A 21,224-nucleotide genomic window follows, 5' to 3' on the forward strand; every position below is an offset into this window, starting at 1 on the left:
ATAGAAACATAAGATTTTATTAAAAGAAACCTAATAATCGATTCGGTACGATACTGGTCGGTCAGTTAAGTAAATTTTCAAAAAACCATTGACAACACCCCACCTGTAATAACAGATAATTATCAATTAATAATTATAAAAAAACTATATATAAATTGTAATTACTTACTAATTACCTGTTTGTATAACTATATTAACTCAAACAATAAAATGCAAGAAACTGTTGGTACGTTAGTTATGTATGCTTATGATCTTAGTCAATTTTGGACCGAAGTTCTTTTGATGCCATATCTTTTTTGAACCGAATACCTTTCGAGATGATTTTAGATATATTATTTGTAGAACTGCTTTGTTATTTTTCACAACAGTAAGTTAAGTTATATCTAGGTGTAGGTGCCTCCTCGAGTTGTTGGGTGATCCTAGCCCTCTACAGACATAAAGAGAACAAAACACAATCGCATATCAACTTGCAAAACATGACTGTTTGTTGGATGAGTACCACTCAAAGACAATTTTTGCTCAACCGCTCGCATTTGCGCATACTATGCCGGCCTACTTATCTGATTAGTCAAGACGCAGTACTACTCATTTTGTTGCGAAGCGTCTGAAGACCCCTGCTTGCTAGCATCAACTGCGATCCTAATATCCCCTTTGTAACGACTCTATGATTCTACCCCTTCCTTTAGATGTTGTAGTTACTCATTTGGACAATCCGAGATGGATCCTTGTACGTGTATTTCGCAAAGTTAATACATAGTCCTTGTATCCCAATTTATGCAGCATAATTTTTTTAGTAGTGTGTCTTAAAAATTTGTCGTCTTTCTATATTTAGAAATAACTTAATTTTAAAATTTACCTTTTACCTTAATAAAATAATTTATAGCCACACAAATATCTAAGGTTTGCTTTAGAGCACAAATTTCAAAGTCACATAAATTGGGAAGGAGAAAATAATATATAACTCCTTTTGAACCAACAAAAAAAAGTTCAGTTTTGATAAAAAATATTTACTAATTTGTTTTTATATATATATATAAATTATACATACAGTTCGAATAGAAAACAACAAATGTGATGAAACAATCCTGAATTCACCCGATTCGAGCTTTGAGTATGAAAAAATCTTTGGTAGGGAACACAATTTCCGAATGGACCCTATGTGGCGCGAATCATCGGACTTCAATACGGATACCGAAAATCGGCCGGGAAAAAACAATCCTAAATCCACCCTTGATTCAAAATGCAACTAGGCAAGGCAATGTATAATGAATGATTTGTGTGTTACCATTGACCCTCGAGTCATTTGTAGGGCTTTTTATTTATTTTTGGTTGAAGCAGAGAATTTATTGATGAATATTGCGGGTTCAAATCTGTTATTTCCTTCACTCTTCTTTTCTAAAATTTCTCCATTATTCGAGGGCCATTAGTAGTGTATTTCTCGAACGTAGGAAGATGTGTTTGATCTCCAAGAACGTCGGGCATATTGATAAATGCAGTATTTGATGCCTTGATCCCTTTGTGAATATCCCAGAGAATTATGGGATTTTCGAGATATTTGTGGGGCATATTGGCAACTTTTTCCCGTTTCGTCCAAATGTTGCTAACACCATGGTTGGTGCACATAATTTCACGATGTATGATATTATATTGTGTTGTGTTATATTCTATTATACGGTATTCTTTTGATGAATACACCACTTGGATAGATGGTATCGTTTTTCGTCATTATATAGTATTTCACATCAGTAATTTGAAGGAAAAACCCTACAAGATAAGTAGAACGATGCGTAAAGCCATTATAAGAAAGTAGGTAAATAATAAAATAAGATTATTAGATAATAAGCAAAGAGAAAAAAAGAAGAAGATGACGACTTGATCACACCAAATTGATGTTACATAAAATGAGATGTTTTGTCGTTACATATTGATGAATTTAATACGACCATTCAATAAAATTTAAATATCAAAACAAACATTATATTTAATCCAACAATACAAATAGGTAACAACCAATCAAACAAGTTTATTAGAAAAAAAAAAAAAAGCAAACAAGTTGTATCATACGAAGACAAATTTCAACCCAGCGCTCTCATACTTTTTTGACTTTTGGTGTGTGATAACTAGGAAACACATAATTCTCTCAACTAAAATCTTATTTAGATCTAAGATATACTATTTGTAGCACTGCGTTGTTATTTTTCACAACAAATAAATTTCAGTTATAAAAAAGTATTCCCTCTGTTTCAATTTATGTGAACCCATTTCATTAGACATGAAATTTAAGAAAATAAAAAAGACTTTTAAACTTATAGTATTGGATAAGTCACATATACTTTGTGTGACTATAAATTATTGTATAAAGATAAATTATTTCTAAATATATAAAAGGTTATTCTTTTTTACACGAATTAATAAGAAAATAAATTTACATAAATTAAATTAGGGAGTATATAATACAGACAATTTCGAATAAAAAACAATATCTACCCTTGATTGAGAATGCAACTTAGGCAAATGGCAAAGTACAATGATTTGTATTTTGACCATTGACTGTCGAGTCATGTTTGTAGGGCTTATTGGCAGCCTTTTCCTAGTATAAGAAGAGCACAAATTTCAACCCCAGCCCTCTCAATACTTTTTTTTTTCATTTTAGGTTCCGATAACACAAAATCCTCTCAACTAATATCTCATTTCTCTTTCATTGTGATAGATTTTTTCCCTTTTTAAACCCTCAAAATGGCCGTTTCATCAAGCTGTGCAAGGGCATTTCCGTCATTCCAATGCCGTTCCGATGCCGACGGCGTTCCACGTCACAACGACATCCCTAACGTTCGCCGTTACGGATCGCCGTTATGGTTTCACGGTGGTCTGTCTTCTTCTCTGATCCTTAGGTTTCCGCCTAACTTCGTGAGGCAACTGAGCGTTAAAGCTCGTAGAAACTGCAGCAACATCGGTGTTGCACAAGTTGTAGCTGCTTCCTGGTCGAACAACAACCGTGACTTTACTCCGGCGGCGGCTAAGGCTGTCGATGCTGCCGCCTTTATTGCTCCTCTTGTTGATGAGGAGGTGGTGGCGGCGGCTTGTGATGATGGAAATGTTGTACAGATTGAGGATTTGACACGTGGGGGATATTCGTCGTTTTTGAGTTCTGATGGAAGCATCGCTATTCATGCCGGTATGTGCTTCCAATGCCTTTTAGCTTACGTCTTTGTGTCTGTTATTATGCCGTGGTTTATGGATTTATTCCGAATAATACAGATTAGGAGAGAATAAGTGCTTTTTGGGGAGCAGCAGAAAGCCCGTTTTTAGAAAACCACTTTTGAGAAAATATACTTATAAGCACTTTTTTAAAGCTTGGCCAACTAATTGATTTTTCAAATTGATTAGCCAAACACAGATGGTTTCTCACCGAAAGTTCTTCTCTGAAAAGCACTTTTCAAAATATAAGCTGATTTTAGAGCATGTTTGAATTACTTGATAGGAGTGTGGGATTTATAAGGATGAAATTGACCGGAATAGAGTGTATTATATATAGAGGATCCTTTTAGCTGATCGGGTTAAGGCGCAGTTGACTGATTGATTGATTTGTTTTTTCCAGGTGAACGGTTAGGACGTGGTATTGTTACTGATGGAATAACTACCCCAGTGGTTAACACATCTGCTTATCACTTCAAGAAGACTTCTGACGTCATTGACTTCAAGGTATTTGCTTTCTTGTGGTTTATGACCTTTAAAATAGGTTCGCTTGCTAATTCTAGTGAAGAGTTTACACCAGAAAAACGTGAGGTATATCAGTTAGTGGAAGGCAAGTGATGTGCTTGGTTTATGTAGTAGTGTATCCTTGTGTTGGTAAGAGAGAATGCCAAGAAGCATATTTTTTGGTTTAGCTAAATTTGTCTTTTTGGTTTGGTTTCTATTTATGATATTTTGGTAGGAGAAAAGACGTGCAAGTTTTGAATATGGGCGATATGGGAACCCCACTACTGTTGTTGCAGAGGAGAAGATAAGGTGAGTTAGTTCAGGGGATTTTTCTTTCCCTTCTTATGTGATTGGTAGCTAAGAGGTAATGCGTTATTTGTTCTGCTGCAACAGTGCACTGGAGGGTGCTGAATCAACCTTGTTAGTGGCATCTGGAATGTGTGCTAGTACTGTATTGTTGATGGCATTGGTTCCTGCTGGTGGGCATATTGTAACAACAACAGACTGCTATAGGAAGACCCGGATATTTATTGAGACAATACTGCCTAAAATGGGAATCACGGTATTTACTTATTCCAAATGTTTATGATACTTGACGCTTCTAGTTGGATATTTCAGTTTTTCTTGACACAAGAAGAAAACTGGATACAGAACTGAGAAGTTGGTTTGTTTTACTCATGAAAGTAAATGGTAGAAATGAGCTCAAATTTCCATGAGTTCTCTCTAGAAACTGCTGTTTATTGAATAATTGGGCCATAAATTTTTATTTTCCTTTTTTCTTAATAAATAATTTATATATCCAAGTCTAAGAAAAAGTTCCGCAATCATTCATGCTTGATGCTTTGGATTGAGCTGAGGGTCTATCGGAAACAACCTCTCTACCTCCCAAGGTAGGGGTAAGGTCTGCTTATGCTCTACCCTCCCTAGACCGCACTTGTGGGATTACACTGGATATGTTGTTGTTGTATTGTTATATAATCTCGTTTCCTTTATCCATTGCAGGCGACAGTCATTGACCCAGCTGATATTGGAGCTCTAGAGTCGGTGCTAAATGAGAAGAAAGTCAGTAGGCTGCTTATTGCATCAACTGTTTTGAATTTTATCTATAGAATAACTGAAGACATCCGCAATGACTTGAACCTTTTTCCATACAGGTGGCTGTTTTCTTTACAGAGTCTCCAACAAATCCATTCCTGAGATGTGTTGACATTGAGCTTGTTTCAAAGCTTTGCCATGCAAAAGGAGCATTAGTTTGCATAGATGGGACGTTTGCAACTCCACTTAACCAAAAGGCCCTTGCTCTAGGGGCTGACCTCGTTGTGCACTCTGCAACAAAATATCTTGGTGGCCACAATGATGTATGGTGGCGTCAAATGATGTTTTAGCAATCCTAATGACTATGCACCTCTAAAACTAATCAGACTGACTGCTAGACAATTCCGTTTCTTGCAGGTTCTTGGAGGTTGCATTAGTGGTCCTGATAAGTTAGTTTCAGCAGTTCGCACCTTGCATCATATTCTGGGTGGTGCTATCAATCCTGTGAGTCGCCTTGATTGATCTCTCTTGATTTTTTTCCCGACATTTTATGCTCTATGTGCCTGTTTGTTATACAGGATAAGCCCCAAAAGAGTCATAAGGGGTAATCCTCAATTCCATGTGCCTCCTGATTGGATAACCCATTATTATTCATTCTGAAATCCTCACTATTTTTGATAGATAATGTAATTTTATTGAGTAAAAACAGCATCAAGAGAGTGCTGGTATTTACATCGCATAAGTATCAACCTAATCGAAAACCCTCACTATTTTTAAGAGAAGAGGAATTAACTCACCATAGTGTAGCTTAAACTTGGTGAAGGGAAATTGCTTTTTTTTTTTTTTTAAAATGGACTCGGGAAAGTAGTCATGGTATTTGAGCAAGTGCAAAGGATGAACATATGTATTAGCTTAGTTTTAGCTTGTATTTTATTGAAGCATGATTCATTTTCCCATGTATCAGAATGCTGCGTATTTGATCATCAGAGGCATGAAGACGTTGCATCTTCGTGTACAGCAGCAGAACTCAACTGCACAAAGGATAGCCGAAATTTTAGAGGCTCATCCAAAGGTATTCTAAGCTCTCAATGTCTTCAGTTGGGCATGGTTTGGATTGCACATTGTAGCAAGGCATAACTGCCTAAACTTATTTTCAAGAGACTCTGTATCTTTGACAAAATAAAGGAGGTTCAATTTAATGTCTATTGAAATACTCCCTCCGTCCATTTTTACTTGTCATGTATTGACTTGGCACGCCTATTAAGGAGCCAAAAATAGAATGACAATTTTATCATATCACCCCTAATTATTGCTAAGTAACCTAATGATTGAAATCAATAAAACATACTTTAAAAGTTGTACAACCACTAAGAATTTCTTGAATTTTACAATCCAATAATTAATATTAACGGTAAAATAGGTATGAAATGGTAAATTATCTCTTGGTTTTCCAAGCTGGACAAGTAGAAATGGACAATTATTTTTAGTATACAGGACAAGTAAAAATGGACGGAGGATTGATAAATTGCATTATGGGGAGCCTATTACATGCAGCAGAGTCTACTTATAGGTAATACACTTATTTTAGACATTATAGTGTGGACCAAAATCAAGATATGAAAAGTGGCCAGTGAAGAAGTTCAGTCTCCTTTTTTTCTTCCCCTAATTGTTAATTGTAACAAACCGGATAAGCTGGAGTCATGCCACTTCTTTGCAGCTTAAGATCATGCTGTCAATGTCACAGACCTGCATTTCTTTTGCGGGAATGTGGTGATTCTGTTTTACTTGTTTACTTCTTTTGTTAACCAAGATAATGCTCTTGCATGGTGAATACAATTTGACAGTTCCATTCGATGGAAAAACACATAAACAATAACAAAAAGAACAGAGAAATAAAATTAAATGACAACCGGTCAGTGTTGGTAATGGATCTCCTCTTGCAATCTTGCCAGACTTTCCTTAAAACTCATTTTTCTTTTTTTGCTAACCCGCTGTATCTTTAGCTTTTCTTTGGACAGTTCAGTTGAGTTCAGTAGCTAGTATTTTCTTTGCTTCATAGTTTTTTGTTCCATGTCGCAACTGCTATCATAGCTAAGAAAAATGAATTGCAGGTGAGATGTGTCTATTATCCAGGCTTGCCAAGTCATCCTGAGCATGATCTTGCCAAGAGACAAATGACTGGTTTTGGTGGTGTGGTCAGCTTTGAGGTCTGTAATTTGCAGTCTATTACCTTTGGACTTCCAAGTGTATGCTTGTTAGATCCTATATTCTGGTTGATGGCTGATGGATAGTTATGTCATTAATTAGGTTGATGGGGATCTGCTGACTACTGCAAAATTTGTTGATGCTCTAAAAATTCCTTATATTGCTCCATCATTTGGAGGTTGCGAGAGCATTGTGGACCAACCAGCAATTATGTCTTACTGGTATGTTGAATTTTTTACGTATGGTGCAGTGTCTTCTTTTATTATTTGGCCCTTTTCCGGCCTTGACCGACTTTGAGCATGTTTATTAAGACTCTTGATATCCAATAAATGTAGAGTCAAGGAATGATACACTTGAAAGTGGTAATGGTAATGTGGTTGTATTTGGTGGATGTTGCAACCTATCTACCATGTAAGATCCTATGACTCTTGGGACAGACAAGCTAACAACAACTACTAACCCTCAACCCCAAGCAAGTTGGGGTCGGCTATGTGAATCTTCACTATTCATTTCGCTCTATATAAGCTCATCTCAGTCCATTATCTTATAAAATGAGAATTAAAGAAACTAGAAATTCTCTATACTTACCAACTAGCCTATGAATTTCGAGGAAATGGGTGAGTATAGCCCTTTACAATCTGAATAGAATATGACCTTGCAAAGATCTTGTGTGTGTTTTTTCTGATTTCTTATGTGTAAAGATAAAGATATCTTGTAAAAAAGACATCTAGAAACAATTTTGTAAAGGGCTACACGACCAATTGACCCATGAATTTCTGACATGACTAGAAGACTCATAGACTACATTTGACCTAAAGTAAGCATACTAACATGTCTAATATTTAATCCCAACTAATTGATATTACCTACACAAATATGTTTGTTCTGCTGTGTCTTATTTTAAATTAGGAACCAAAACGATTCAGACTCAACCTGGATGAAATGCGGATAACATGCTCTTTCATTTTGAAAACAGGGATCTTAGCCAGTCAGATAGAGCGAAGTATGGTATCTTGGACAATTTGATTCGATTCAGCTTTGGAGTAGAAGACTTTGAAGACTTGAAAGCTGATATTCTTCAGGCGCTGGAGTCCATATAGGATGTCTTACCTGCAACCTAATTTCTTTTTTATATGAACCTTTTCTTTCCCCTAGCTTTGAACTACTTTTTCATCTCTAATTGTTGGAGTATTCACTTCCCTAGTTGTCAGAATGTATTGAAAGGATCATTGAGCAGATGAGGCAATCTAATGTGAGAGTGGAATGTCATTGTTGTTTCTGTTTTGTTCTTTAAATGAGTTGACTCTTGTAGCAGCAAGAAGGAAATGCATATATTGGGTATTTGACTAAGTGAATGAAAAATCATTGGCGGAATTGGAATTCGGAAAGGCTCAAATATGCCATCGAATTATCGGAAATAATTCATTTATGCCACTCGTCAATAGTTTAGCTCATTTATGCCACTCATCAATAATTTGGCTCATTTATGCCATCACTCGTTATCAAAATGATTAATCCATGTCATTTTTCATTTACGCCGGTTTTACAATATCAAATATGACATGTAGCCTCCAATTATATTATGGTTGCGGGTAGGTAGGGTCTATGGGTCGAATTTTTTATTAATTTGGGATTTAAAATTGGACTGGTTTAATTAAACGACGAGATCTCTAATTGGAGGTCACGTGTCATATATGATATTATATAATCGGTGTTAATGAAAAAATGGCGTGGATAGCTATTTGGTAATGTAAGAGATGATATAAATAGTCATGCAATGATGATGAGTGGCATAAATGAACGATTTCCGATAGTTCGATGGCATAAATGAGTCAAACATTAGACGAGGGCGTAAGTGGAAATTCAGATAGTTATATTAATATTTGAGCCTTTTCCAATTGGAATTTAAAGCAAATAAGGGGGTTGAGTTTGGTGGTCAAGAAATTGTTGCACTCCACATAGGAAATGGTTCAACGATTTGAATAGAATAATAAGATCCTGGAAAGATGTTGTATTTTATTTTCACATCTCTGCCTTTAAAAATCAAGATCTCTTGGAAGATTAATTAAGATTTGACATAAAAAAATGAATAAAAATGTTGTCATGGACCACAAAAATCAATTGACGCCAGTCCACAAACGCTTGGGTCATTTGCACTTTTGTCCTAGATTCGCACGATTGGCCTATCTTGGGGTGGTCTTTAATTTTTGTCCCTCAAATCGTAGGTCCTTGATTTTTGGCCTTTGGCACTTTAAGTAATACAAAAAGTGGTCAAAAATATTTCTGACATTAAAAAAACAAAAAAAGAAATTTGGATCTATGACCTAATTTGGCAAGGCAAGGTTTAAGCATGTAAACTATTTTATTGCAAAAAAGTAGAAAGCTATGTTCTTATCTTTATCGGCATGCTTCTACGTAAAAAATTAAGAAAATTTATCAATCCATGTCAAAGACATAATCACTATTTAAAACCTTACTTTAAGGCAAATTACTCTTTTTTACCTCGCTAGGTTCAACTTAATCCTAAGTTTTGTAGATCAATGAATAAGTACTTGAAACCTACAAATTTTCATTAAATGAGAAGTACAGGCAAAGATTAAAGACCATCAATCTGAGGGACAAAAATTAAAGACCAATCCATATGAAGGACAATCTACTAAAAAAAAAGTATTTTCTGTTGGTCTTTAATTTATGTCCCTTGTTTAAAATATATCTCGCATGACATAAATTTATATTTTCGTATCATAGTATTCACAAGTTATTCTCTAATTATTTAAGTTTTTAAAGAACTTATGCCCACTAGACATAGGTTCACTTGCTAAAGGGCAAAAAATAAAGACCAACCCATTTTAAGGGGAAAATGTTATGCAAATGTTTTTTTAGTTAGAAATTCTTCCATTTGAATCCTTCATTGAAAATTCTAAATGTCAAGCGAGTTCTCTCCTAAAACAATCAAATAATTGAAGTTCAACAACTTATTCGACCTACTCAGAGCTCACACCTCACAACCGCCCTGACTACTATATTAAGTCCATTTATCTTTGGTTAATCTGGACAACCTGTAATAGCTATTACTTTGACAAGAAAAACGACTCAAAGCATAAACATAAATGAGAATACCACCTTTACCGATAAATCAAATCTAATCGAGAAAGTAATTCACTTCATAGTTGTCCCACAAGCCGCACATCTTTTTGCAATACTAACTCCTCCACTGAGTTCAATTGCAGAGACATTGTTCCTTGTAATGTTACAACTTCGATTTAGCTGAATGAGAATTATATTTTTGACCAAAAGAAAAAAAAAACCATCGCTTTGTTAATTGATATACATAATTTCTACAAATATCTCGACTTCAAATATTCTTTTATTTATATCTTCAAAATACTAAAGAGAATATTCAAATATTATAAATGGAAAAGACTTAAGTTCAAATATCTTGCTCATCGAGAGTCATTAAATCTTCAAATCCATTTAAATTTTGGGACTTGTAGATTTCATATCTGAACTCTCCAGAACCAACAAATGTGTACCAATAATAATAACCCATCCAAAAAATAAAAGGCGTGTAACTCACTAGCGGATGATGTGGCAGAAGGACGAATGGAACAGTGACATGTGGCATGTGGGCCCAAAATAATTAATAAATTTTGAATTAAGAAAAAGAAAACTAATATAAAACTTATTTAACTAATAAAAAATTATTTCAGAAAAAAAAAGTAAAATCCTATTTTCTCACACCGACCCCCATTCCCCCCCAACCCCACCCTTTCTTCTTCCCCATCCCATCGGCCAGTGATGGCCGCCGCAACCCACTCACTGAAAAACCCAAAATTCTCCTCCCATTCACTCATCAACAAACTTCTTTTCCAATGGCAACTTCACCTAGACCCACCAGGCCACCACCATTTCAATGGCCGGCGGTGATTCTTTCTAACATAATCGCCGCCGGACATCCGCAGCCGCAACTCCATCCCACCCAACCCACCCTTCCTTCTTCAACAGGCATGAAAAGGAAAAAGAAAGATTCAATTTTATCCAAAGATTTCAACCCAAAATTGTACGTGCCTTTTTTCTTCTCAAAACGCGAATACCTCTCTATAATCTCTTCTTTAGAATCATTTTCCCCGTCTTATGATTTCTGGGTTTTGTTTTTTAAAATTATGGTCGCCGAAGCTCTGGTGAGTTTGTCGGAGAAGAAGGGTTGTGGACAAGAGAGTAGTAGAAAAATAAAGGGAAAAAAAAATTAAAAGGAAAAATTGGCATCTCAGCCCTTTTGGAGCAGTGTAATGCACGCACTTTGCCACCTCAACAATTGTGTCCAAGTGGCACAGTAAAATTAGTTTTGGAGGGTTCAGATGGTAGGAGTCTTAGTTGGAGAGTCTAAATGGATTGCCGAATAAGTTGAAAGTTGGCATGATGAGCTTTCAAGCCATCAATTTAACAAATATCATACAAAAGTGAAATAAAACATGAGATATGAGAAATAACTCCGTACATTCGATTGGTTTGCTGCGTATATCATGCATGCTTAGCCTTTAAAAAAAATATTTTCATACATACATATATAATATAAGTGTTAGTGTTGCGGAACGTGCAACCCGATCCATATATCATATCATCCTAAGGTTCGGGGTAACATCATAATGACGCATCAAAGATGGGCATATATCTATGTGCCGGCTCGGTTGACTATAGCATGGTAGCACATATATATATATATATATATATATATATATATATATATATATATAAAGCATGCAAGAGAGCCTAAATAAAAGCTATAACCCTTATCGAAGTGACGTAAGCTTGATAAACCTCCGATTATTAATATGAGATCATCATCATCGCAATATCTCACCTTGAAGGAACAACTATCATAAGATGAGATTAAAAACAATGAACAAGATCACTAATCATGCAACAAGCTCAATAATATCATGGAAACATCAAGAAATATAAACTTTGATATCTCTAGAAATGAAATCATCATCATGGAGGATATTTATCAGCAATATCATAAGAACCTTGAGAATCATAAGTTTCTACCATTTTTAAGAATAGGGATATTATGGATATCATGTGCAGGTTAACAACAACGGAATAATGCCATACGAAAGAAAGGGTTAGCCTTAACATACCTTTATGTCTCTTTAACTACTTAACGTTCTCCTTCAAAGCTTGTGAATCTACATTCAAGAGGATTCATACTAGAGTTAAGTCTTGAAAACACTCATAAGTTCAAGCTAGAGTAATTAGTAAGCTAGCGAAATTTGGGCAGGACCTCCCCTATATTATCTACTTCAACCAAATTCTAAAACAACTCCCAATCAACAATAACAACATGCACTATACCACAATCAAGTAATTATATTCAAATTAATCTTTAATTAATCCAAAATCCCCTTTCAAGTTCAACTCATAGCTATCAACTTCAATTCCATACTTCGTGACTTCTCCACCATGATTCTTTTCCTTCCCAAGATTTGCTAAACCTTAAAACCATCTTAATAATCTAGATTAGATGAAGAAAGTACCTTATAATAGAAGAAATTCACCTCCCCCAACTTCTTCCAAGACCAAGTTCATCACAACATTGAATAGAAGTAAGAATCATCAGCTTCCATGGATTATCTTGGAGTTTTGATGTTTGATCTTCTCTTTTGATAGTGTGGAGGGTTTTGGAATGTTGGAGAACCTTCAAGAACTCTTTAATAATGTGGGGAGATAAGTGTGGGAGGTCGATATGAAAACTAGGATCTTTGGGACATTAAAAAGGGTTGAAAATTGCCCCATCGCCCCGTGTTGCGGGGAGTATGAGGCACCACAAACTTGATATGCAGCCTCATACTCCGTCCACAACATGGGGCTGGCGTTGGGAAGTAAACCCAGCCAAAATGGAAAGTTTGTGGACAGTTTTCTGCACAGCAAACTTAGTGTGTGGCCACATACTGCTCCACAAACTCCAATTTTTGCGAAAACGCGTTCTTTTCGATTCGTTTGAACTCCAATCCTTATGAAACCTTATTATCACTTGTATAAAACTTCATTAACCATCTAAGGAGCCCTATAACTCCCCCTCAAGGTAATTCTAAGCAATGTATAGCTCAAATGACACAAAATCTTCCCAAAAACATGACACCAATCCTAACCTTCAACGAACTTACTTCCACCGATTCATTTAACTCCGAAACCTTAAGGTACATACTTAAAATTATTAGTTACCCTCCTTAACCTTGTAAGGGCTTCATGTCCACTTTGGTCTTGTGTTATTTTACTTATAATGCAAACGACGCGAAATTTTCCAAGTGTAACATCCTTCCCCCCCTTAAGAACATTTGTCCTCGAATGTTAGACTCTTAGGGGCCCTACAAAAATTTCGGCAGAGTTTCCCCTATAATTTTACCCCTGCCATCCTGTCACAACGACCCCAAATATACAATGCCTCACAGGGCCACAACAATAATAATAATAATAATAATGGACCCACACACCTGAATACAATGGTGTCCCTGTTTGAACCTCATCTAGAAGTGGAAACAATTGTGGATACCTGGACCTCATATCTCCTTCAGCTTCCCAAATCATTTCTTCCTTATTCCTGTTCCTCCAAATGACCTTTACTGAAGCTACATCTTTAGTCCTCAATCTTCAAACTTGTCTATCTAGGATCGCAGTGGGAACTTCTTCGTAAGATAATTGTTCGGTAATTTTAACATCATCTACGGGTATAGCTCTGGAAGGATTTCCAATACACTTGCAAAGCATTGATACATGGAAAATCAGGTGGACTGACTCTAAGTATAAAGGTAGATCTAACTCATAGGCCACCTGGCCCACTCTGTGAATAATCTTGTAAGGTCCATTATACCTAGGTTTAAGCTTACCCTTTTTGCCAAATCTCATGACGCCTTTCATAGGTGATACCTTCAAGAATACCCAATCATCAACTTGGAACTTTAAGTCTCGTCGGTGATTGTCTGCATAAGAGTTCTGTCGACTTTAGGCTGTTAATAATTAGCCCTGAATAAGCTGAACTTCTCCACTGCTTGCTGGATCAAATTTTATCCCTACTAACTTTATCTCCCCTACTTCGAACCATCCAATTGATGATCTACACTTAAGCCCGTATGAAGGCTCATACTGGGCCATCTGGATATTGGAATGATAACTGTTGTTATAAGAGAACTCAATAAGCGGTAAGTGATCATCCCAACTACCTCTAAAATCTATCACACATGCCCATAGCATAACTTTGAAATTCTGAATGGTACGCTCAGCTTGTCCATCAGTCTGGGGGTGAAATATTCTGCTAAGACTCACCCTGAGTCCCTAAACCCGCTTGGAAAGACTTCAAGAAGTTAGCTGTAAACTGCGTACCCCTATCGGAGATAATGGATATCGGAACACCATAGTGTCGTACTATCTCCTTGATATAAAGCTTTGTATAATCTTCAGCTGATTACGTAGTCCTAAAAGGCAGAAAATGAGCTGATTTAGTAAGTTTATCCACAATTACCCATATGGAGTTCATACTTACGTTGAGAACGAGGCAAGCCTGTAATGAAATCCATATTAATCACTTCCCATTTCTATGTCGGAATCTCTATAGCTTGTACCAATCCACCAGGCTTCTGATGCTCGATCTTTACCTGCTGATAGTTAGGACATTGAGCTACGAACTCTGCTATGTCTTTCTTCATTCTGTACCACCAATAAATTGACTTAATATCATGATAAATCTTCGTCGCTCTCGGATGAATAGAATAATGGGAACAATGGGCTTTTCCTAAAGTCTGGCGACGCAACCCTGCAACATCAAGAACACACAGTCTATTTCGGTACCTGAGAACTCCATCTGTAGAAATCTCATATGATGACTTCTTCTTCTTCTGAGGGAATGTATCTCAATAATGAACTAACATGTGATCCTCATACTGGCACTCTTTCACCTCAACTACTAAAGACAAAACAGCTGAATCATGAATAGTAACTCCCAAAACTGTCGAAGCTCATGAGCTAACTCTTTCTTCTCTGGCTCAACATCACATAAGCTACCCATGGATCTACTGCTAAGCTCATCGGCTATGAGGTTTGCTTTCCTTGGATGATATAAGATGCTAACATCATAATATTTCAATAATTCCAACCATCGCCTTTGCCGCAAATTCAATTCCTTCTGCTTGAAAATACACTGGAGACTCTTATGGTCTGTGTAAATATCAACATGAACACCATACAAATAGTTCCTTCACATCTTTAGTACATGAATCACCGCGGCCAACTCTAAATCATGGGTTGGATAGTTTTTCTCGTGCTTCCGTAACTGCCTTGCAACATAAACAATAACTTTACCATGTTGCATCAGCATACAACCCAACCCAATGCCTGAGGTATCACAATAAATCGCATAGTCCTCCGATCCTTCTGGAAGTGTCAGAACCAGGGCCGAAGTCAATCTATTCTTTAACTCCTAAAAACTATGCTCATAAGCATCCATCCATTAAAATTAAGTTGATTTCTGAGTCAGCTTCGTTAGTGGTGCAGAAATAGAAGAGAAATCTTTCACAAATCTTTTGTAATTATCTGCCAATCCCAGAAACCTACGAACTTCCGTAGGTGTTGTAGGTCTCGGCCAAGTCTTCACTATTTCAATATTCTGGGCATCCACCCAAATACCATCAGCTGAAATAATGTGCCCCAGAAAAGTCACAGAATTCAACCAGAACTCACATTTTGAGAACTTTGGATATAACTTCCGATCTTAGAGAACTTTAAGAACAGCACGTAAATGGTTTGCATGCTCTACCTTGGATCGAGAATATATCAGGATATCATCAATGAACACAATCACAAATAAATCTAGGAAAGGCCTATATACACTATTCATCAAATCCATAAATACTGCTAGTGCATTAGTCAACCCGAACAACATTACCCGAAACTCAAAATGACCATATCTAGTTCTAAAGGCCGTCTTTGGAATGTCTTTCTCTCTAACTCTCACTTGATGGTACCCTGATCTTAAATCTATCTTTGATAACTATTTGGCACTTTGCAACTGATCGAACAAATCATCAATCCTTGGAAATGGATACTTGTTCTTTATTGTCAACTTATTCAGCTGTCTGTAATCAATACACATTCGCAAGGAGTCATCTTTCTTTGTTACAAACAACATAGCTGCTCCTCACGACGATGAACTAGGCCTAATAAAACCTTTCTCGAGCAAATCCTTCAACTGCTCCTTCGACTCCTTCAATTCTGCAGGAGCCATTCTATAAAGAGAAATAGATATTGGCTTAGTATCCAGTAGCACATCAATGGAAAAATCAATCTCCCGTTCTGGTGGAAGACCTGGAAGCTTATTCGGGAATACATCTGGAAATTCATTAACTATCGGGACAGGCTAAAGAGTCGGTAGCTTTGCTTCAGTATCCTCAACCCGGACTAGATGATAAATACACCCCTTAGAAATCATCTTTCTTGCCTGGTGATAAGAAATAAACCTACCTCTCAGAGACGCCGTATTACCTTTCCACTCTAGAACTGGTTCTCCTAGAAACTGGGGACGAACCATTTTTGTTCTACATTCAACATTGGCATAACAAGAAGCCAACCAATCCATACCTATAATAACATCAAAATCTACCATATTCAACTCAATCAAATCTTCCATGGTACGACGATCACAGATTATAACCACATAATTTCTATATACCCGACTAGCTATCACTAGGTCACCAACGGGTGTAGGCACTTCTAAAGGTTTAATAGACTCAGGTTTCACGCCGATCTGACCAGCAATATAAGGAGTAACATATGACAATGTAGAACCTGGATCAATCAATGCATATACATCGTGAGAAGATACTGATAATATACCTGTAACCATATCAGGTGAAGACTTGAGATCCTGTCCCCGCCGCGTACAAATACGATTTTCGAGGACCGGCTGCGCCGTATGCTCCCTCTCTACCTATACCATAGCCTATCGGTGTCTATGAGCCTTGCCCCAAAGGAGGTGTCAATAACGAACAACCAGCTGCTGATCCCGTGGGCTGGACCATACCTTCACCACCTCTCGATAGACAGTCGCGCATCGTATGGCTGGTCTGGCCGCAGGCATAATAAGCATTTGAACCCAAGCAACACTGCCTCGAATTTAGCTTACCACACTGAGTACATCATGGTAAAGGTGACCTCATTTGGCTGAAATCACCCCTATATAGGAAACCCGAGGCTCTGAAATTCTGACCCGGTTCGGAATAAATAAGTCGATCCAATTTCTTACCTCCAAATCGCAGAGGTGCACTAGCCGCTAACTGACCCGAGTACCTAGAATACTGCTACCTCTAACCCCCTCTGAACTCACTAATTTTACCTGAGGATCTGGCTCTATTACTATAGCCCCTGTCATATCACGCTCACTTCTTCGCTGGTGCTGTCGTGCCTCCAGATTCTGGTCGTGGGCCTAAATGCGATAAATATCCATACCTTCCTGAAGTGAGGCCATCAAGCAATAATAAATCAAATGGGGTCCCAATCCACTCACAAACCGGTGGAAACAATCTTCCATTTCAGCTACTATAGCTGGAGCATACCTAGCCAAAGAATTAAGACGAAGGCTATACCCCCGAGCACTCATATTCCCCTGTCTAAGGTTTAGGAACCTATCAGCTCTAGCCCATCAAACCTATGACGGCAAATAGTGTTAGAGAAAAGCATCTTCAACCTCCTGCCACAAGGGTGGAGGTGCATTTACCTTTCATGAAGAAACCTAGGTACTATACGAATAAATAGCCACATCTCGCAATCTATAGGAGGCCAACTCTACCGACTCAACATCCGAAGCATGCATTACCCGCAATGTCCTCAACATCTCATCTATAATACCATGGGTCCTCGCCTCAGTTTTGACCCAAAGAACCTCGAGGGTCTAACTTGATGAAATCACGAACTCTGGCGCTGACAGCTCTATCACCATGACACGTACCTTGCCACTGAGCCTGAGTGGCTACTAACTGGGTCAACAACTGAATGGCCTCCCTCATCTCCTGGCCTGAGGCATCCGGTAAAGAAATTGGGGTGCTGGAGCTGGAGCCAAGGCTCTTCTATGCTTCTCTGAAGCGGGCGGAGTGTGAGAGGATCAAGATGGAACCTCATTCTGGGACTCGCCCTCCTCTACCTCTGTAGGCGGTACCCGCTCTGCTCTCCTACCTGGCTCTGACTTGCCCTTTTGGGCCACTGCAGCTTTTCTCTTCATCGGCATTGCTCAAGTCATAACACACGGTGAGGAAGAAAAATGAAAGTCCTTACAACATGGCTCTATCGCATGATCTAAGATGAGAAAGAAAGGTCATTCATTCCTAAATTTCCCGCAACCTCCTTTTTATATGTATGGCGTGCTTCACACCCATAAACAAGACTCTACTGGACACGGCTCATAGACACACTCTAGGATTGTTATATCCCGCATTTTCGTACGTTGGGACAATCCGGTTCAACTATGATAAGCTAGAGACAAAACCATTTCGGGATGCAAAGTCGGGACTTTTGACCTTCGATTCTATTTTAGGACATAATCATGTACGAATTTGCTTGCATGTGAATAAATTAGAAAATTCTCGGGGACCAAAATCGAATTTACGGAAGTTGAAAATCATGCAATTTGCCTTGCTTTGGCTGTGTAGAGTGGGAGTTGGCTCACACAATTTGTTAAATTTTTTATTGCTCCAACAAAAGGGGGGAAGGAAAATTTGTCCCATATCATATAAGCACAAAAGATGATCAAGTAGTCATCTTTTATCTTTCCCAAAAATACCTTAGAAAAAAATAAGGATTTGGGAAAACCACAAAGGGGTTCTCCCCAAAGAGGAGCAAAAACCAACCTTTTCTAGCCTTTCCAAAATTATTTCTTTGATAAAAACCCAACTATTTTGGGTCCCCAATAACGGGGGTTGTTTGGGGTCACCCAACAAGTCGTTGTGTCGGGAAAACCCCTAGGCAAATTGAAGTAAAGAAGAAAGGTAAATTTGATCATGTTTTGTTTTATGGTTTTTGTATGTATGTTGTAGTATGTTAAAATGGATGAAAATCATGAAAATATGGCATGTTGGAGTGAAGGTGGTGTGTGTAGCATAAGCTGGAGGGGGGTGGTTTTGTGTTTAAGTTTTTAATTTAAAGGTTTATGTAGTATGTTAATCCCAGTGTGAAGAAATAAAGTAGAATTATAAAATTTTAAAATGGGAAATGTTGGCAAAATGGTCATGTTATATGACAAAGAATGCATTAATGTCGTTTGGGTTTAGTGGGCATTTTGAACTATGTTTGAAAGAGTTTTTAATGATTCAAGATTGATGTTTGAAAACGAGGGGTTTAATTAAGGTTTATGCGTTTGATGAAATTTGTGTATTTATGATATCTTTTATCTTATGGTATGGATTATTGATGCAAATCATGATTTGGAAAATGGTTTAAAGTTGTGTTTTTGGGTTAAAAGGATTTAGGGAAATTGGAGCCATAGTTGGATTTTTGGGAAATATTGTATAAATTTTTTTAAGATGTCCTTGAATTTTTTTTTATGGATTCGGATGGATTTGAATGTATAAGCGTTAATTTTGGCTTGAACGTAACCCGCCCAAATCAATTATTGAAAGTTTTAAAAGATGAAAAAAAAGGTTTTTTAATGTTAATTTCCTTTTGGGTTGATTATTGATGTTGCTAGGGGTTTTTGTTGTTGGGTTGTTGATTTGGCCTTAGTTAAATTTCGGGGGGGCCTTTTTTTGGGGGGGAAAAGCGCCCCAAATTTTTCGAGAATTAAAGGGGTAAAATTTTTAAAGAAATGACCAAATTGTCCTTAGCTAATGTTTGGCAAGAATAAATTTTTTTGTAGACCGGGGGCCCGGGGGTAGGTCGGATTAGCTTGGGTTTGGGGGGTTGGGGGGCGATCGGGGTATGTAGAGGCCCCTTCCTTCTTTTCAAGCCTTTTCGAAATAGGCTATGATACGAGTCTCGGGAAACTCTACTCTCGGGGATCCACCATTTTTGATTATTTTTGTTTCTTGGTCTTCGATGGGATGATAATGTTGAAATATTGGTTTTCCGTGGCTTTTTTATGTTCTTTCAAAAGTTACCCAAAAGGGTTGGGTTTTTAAAAAAAAAGAAGGAATTTTTTTTTCTAAATGATTCCGAAAAAACGAAAGTCCTAACTTCGGACGAACCGGATCGCCTGGTTTAAAAATGATTCCCCTGATATATGATGACTATGTTTTTACGGGGCCCCCTGGGGCGACACCCCTCCGTGGGTCCCCCGACTTTTTTTTATGTCTTTCCCCACGACTTTTGAAAGAATTGATACCATCGGTTTTTCTTACCTTTTGAGTTTATGATGATGATCTCACCATATGGGTTTTGATACGTAACCATAGTTTCCCAAGTTGCTTGATATGTTCCGGGGGTATTCGAAAGAAAAGTCGATTTTTACGTTTGTTTGGGGTTTTAAAAATAAGTTTTGCTTGACTTTTTTTAGTCTGAAGGGCGACTATGGGGTTTTTACGCCCCTACCAAAACTTGACACGTACCTACAAATTTTTTTAAAGTAATTTCCCCGATATGTTCTCGAATGATTTTCAAGGAACTTAAAAGATTGTTATTTAGCTTTAAAAAAGATTTCGTTTGGGGTTTGTTATTGAGTTAGGTGATGATTTGATGTGGTTTCTCCTCTCGCTCGTAGCTATTATGATCTCTTTCCCGTCCCCGGGGCGGGTTTTATTCGTGCACCCCCTTTTTACGGAGACCCGCCCCTTTCGCCCCCAGAGGGGCGGGGGATGAATGAATGATTATGATATGATGATAGGGGGGGGGTGGGGGATGGGATATGATGACTTTCTTCCTTGCCCCCTCACCAAAGGGGCCCGGGGGACGTTATATGTATATGATATGATTATTTTACTCACCCCGGGGGCCCCTTATAGGGGCCACCCCGGCCCGTGGGCGACTAGTACCCCAGTTGGGCACCTACGTACCTTATCCCCAAAATAGCAAAATAATAAAAAAGAGCAGAAATAATAATTTTGTCCCGGGCAGGGGATGACGCACGGGCCGATGGGGGTTAAATTTCATAGGTAAAACCGGGGGCCCACGCAAAACTCACGGCCCCTGCCCGGAACCCCCCCCATGCACGGACCCTGAACGAAACATAATCATATGACGGGACGGGCCGTCGTCCGAAGAATATTAAAAAAACAACAGAAGAGTTTATACCAAAAAATTTTTTGGGCCCC

At 37.8% G+C, this 21,224-nt stretch overlaps 1 protein-coding gene across 1 annotated transcript; it reads left to right on the forward strand.

Annotated features, from left to right (window-relative positions):
- The first annotated feature begins 2,636 nt into the window (after positions 1 to 2,636).
- LOC132042474 (cystathionine gamma-synthase 1, chloroplastic-like) lies at positions 2,637 to 8,223 on the forward strand. The gene is made up of 11 exons (XM_059433002.1): positions 2,637 to 3,175; positions 3,599 to 3,702; positions 3,935 to 4,008; positions 4,093 to 4,261; positions 4,702 to 4,761; positions 4,854 to 5,057; positions 5,152 to 5,238; positions 5,699 to 5,806; positions 6,846 to 6,941; positions 7,042 to 7,160; positions 7,916 to 8,223. The coding sequence occupies exons 1-11, from the start codon at positions 2,737 to 2,739 to the stop codon at positions 8,037 to 8,039; spliced, it is 1,584 nt and encodes a 527-aa protein (XP_059288985.1). The 5' UTR covers positions 2,637 to 2,736; the 3' UTR covers positions 8,040 to 8,223.
- The last annotated feature ends 13,001 nt before the right edge of the window (positions 8,224 to 21,224 follow it).

The sequence above is a fragment of the Lycium ferocissimum genome, unplaced genomic scaffold, assembly GCF_029784015.1.
Source record: "Lycium ferocissimum isolate CSIRO_LF1 unplaced genomic scaffold, AGI_CSIRO_Lferr_CH_V1 ctg15535, whole genome shotgun sequence".
Lineage (NCBI taxonomy): Eukaryota > Viridiplantae > Streptophyta > Magnoliopsida > Solanales > Solanaceae > Lycium > Lycium ferocissimum.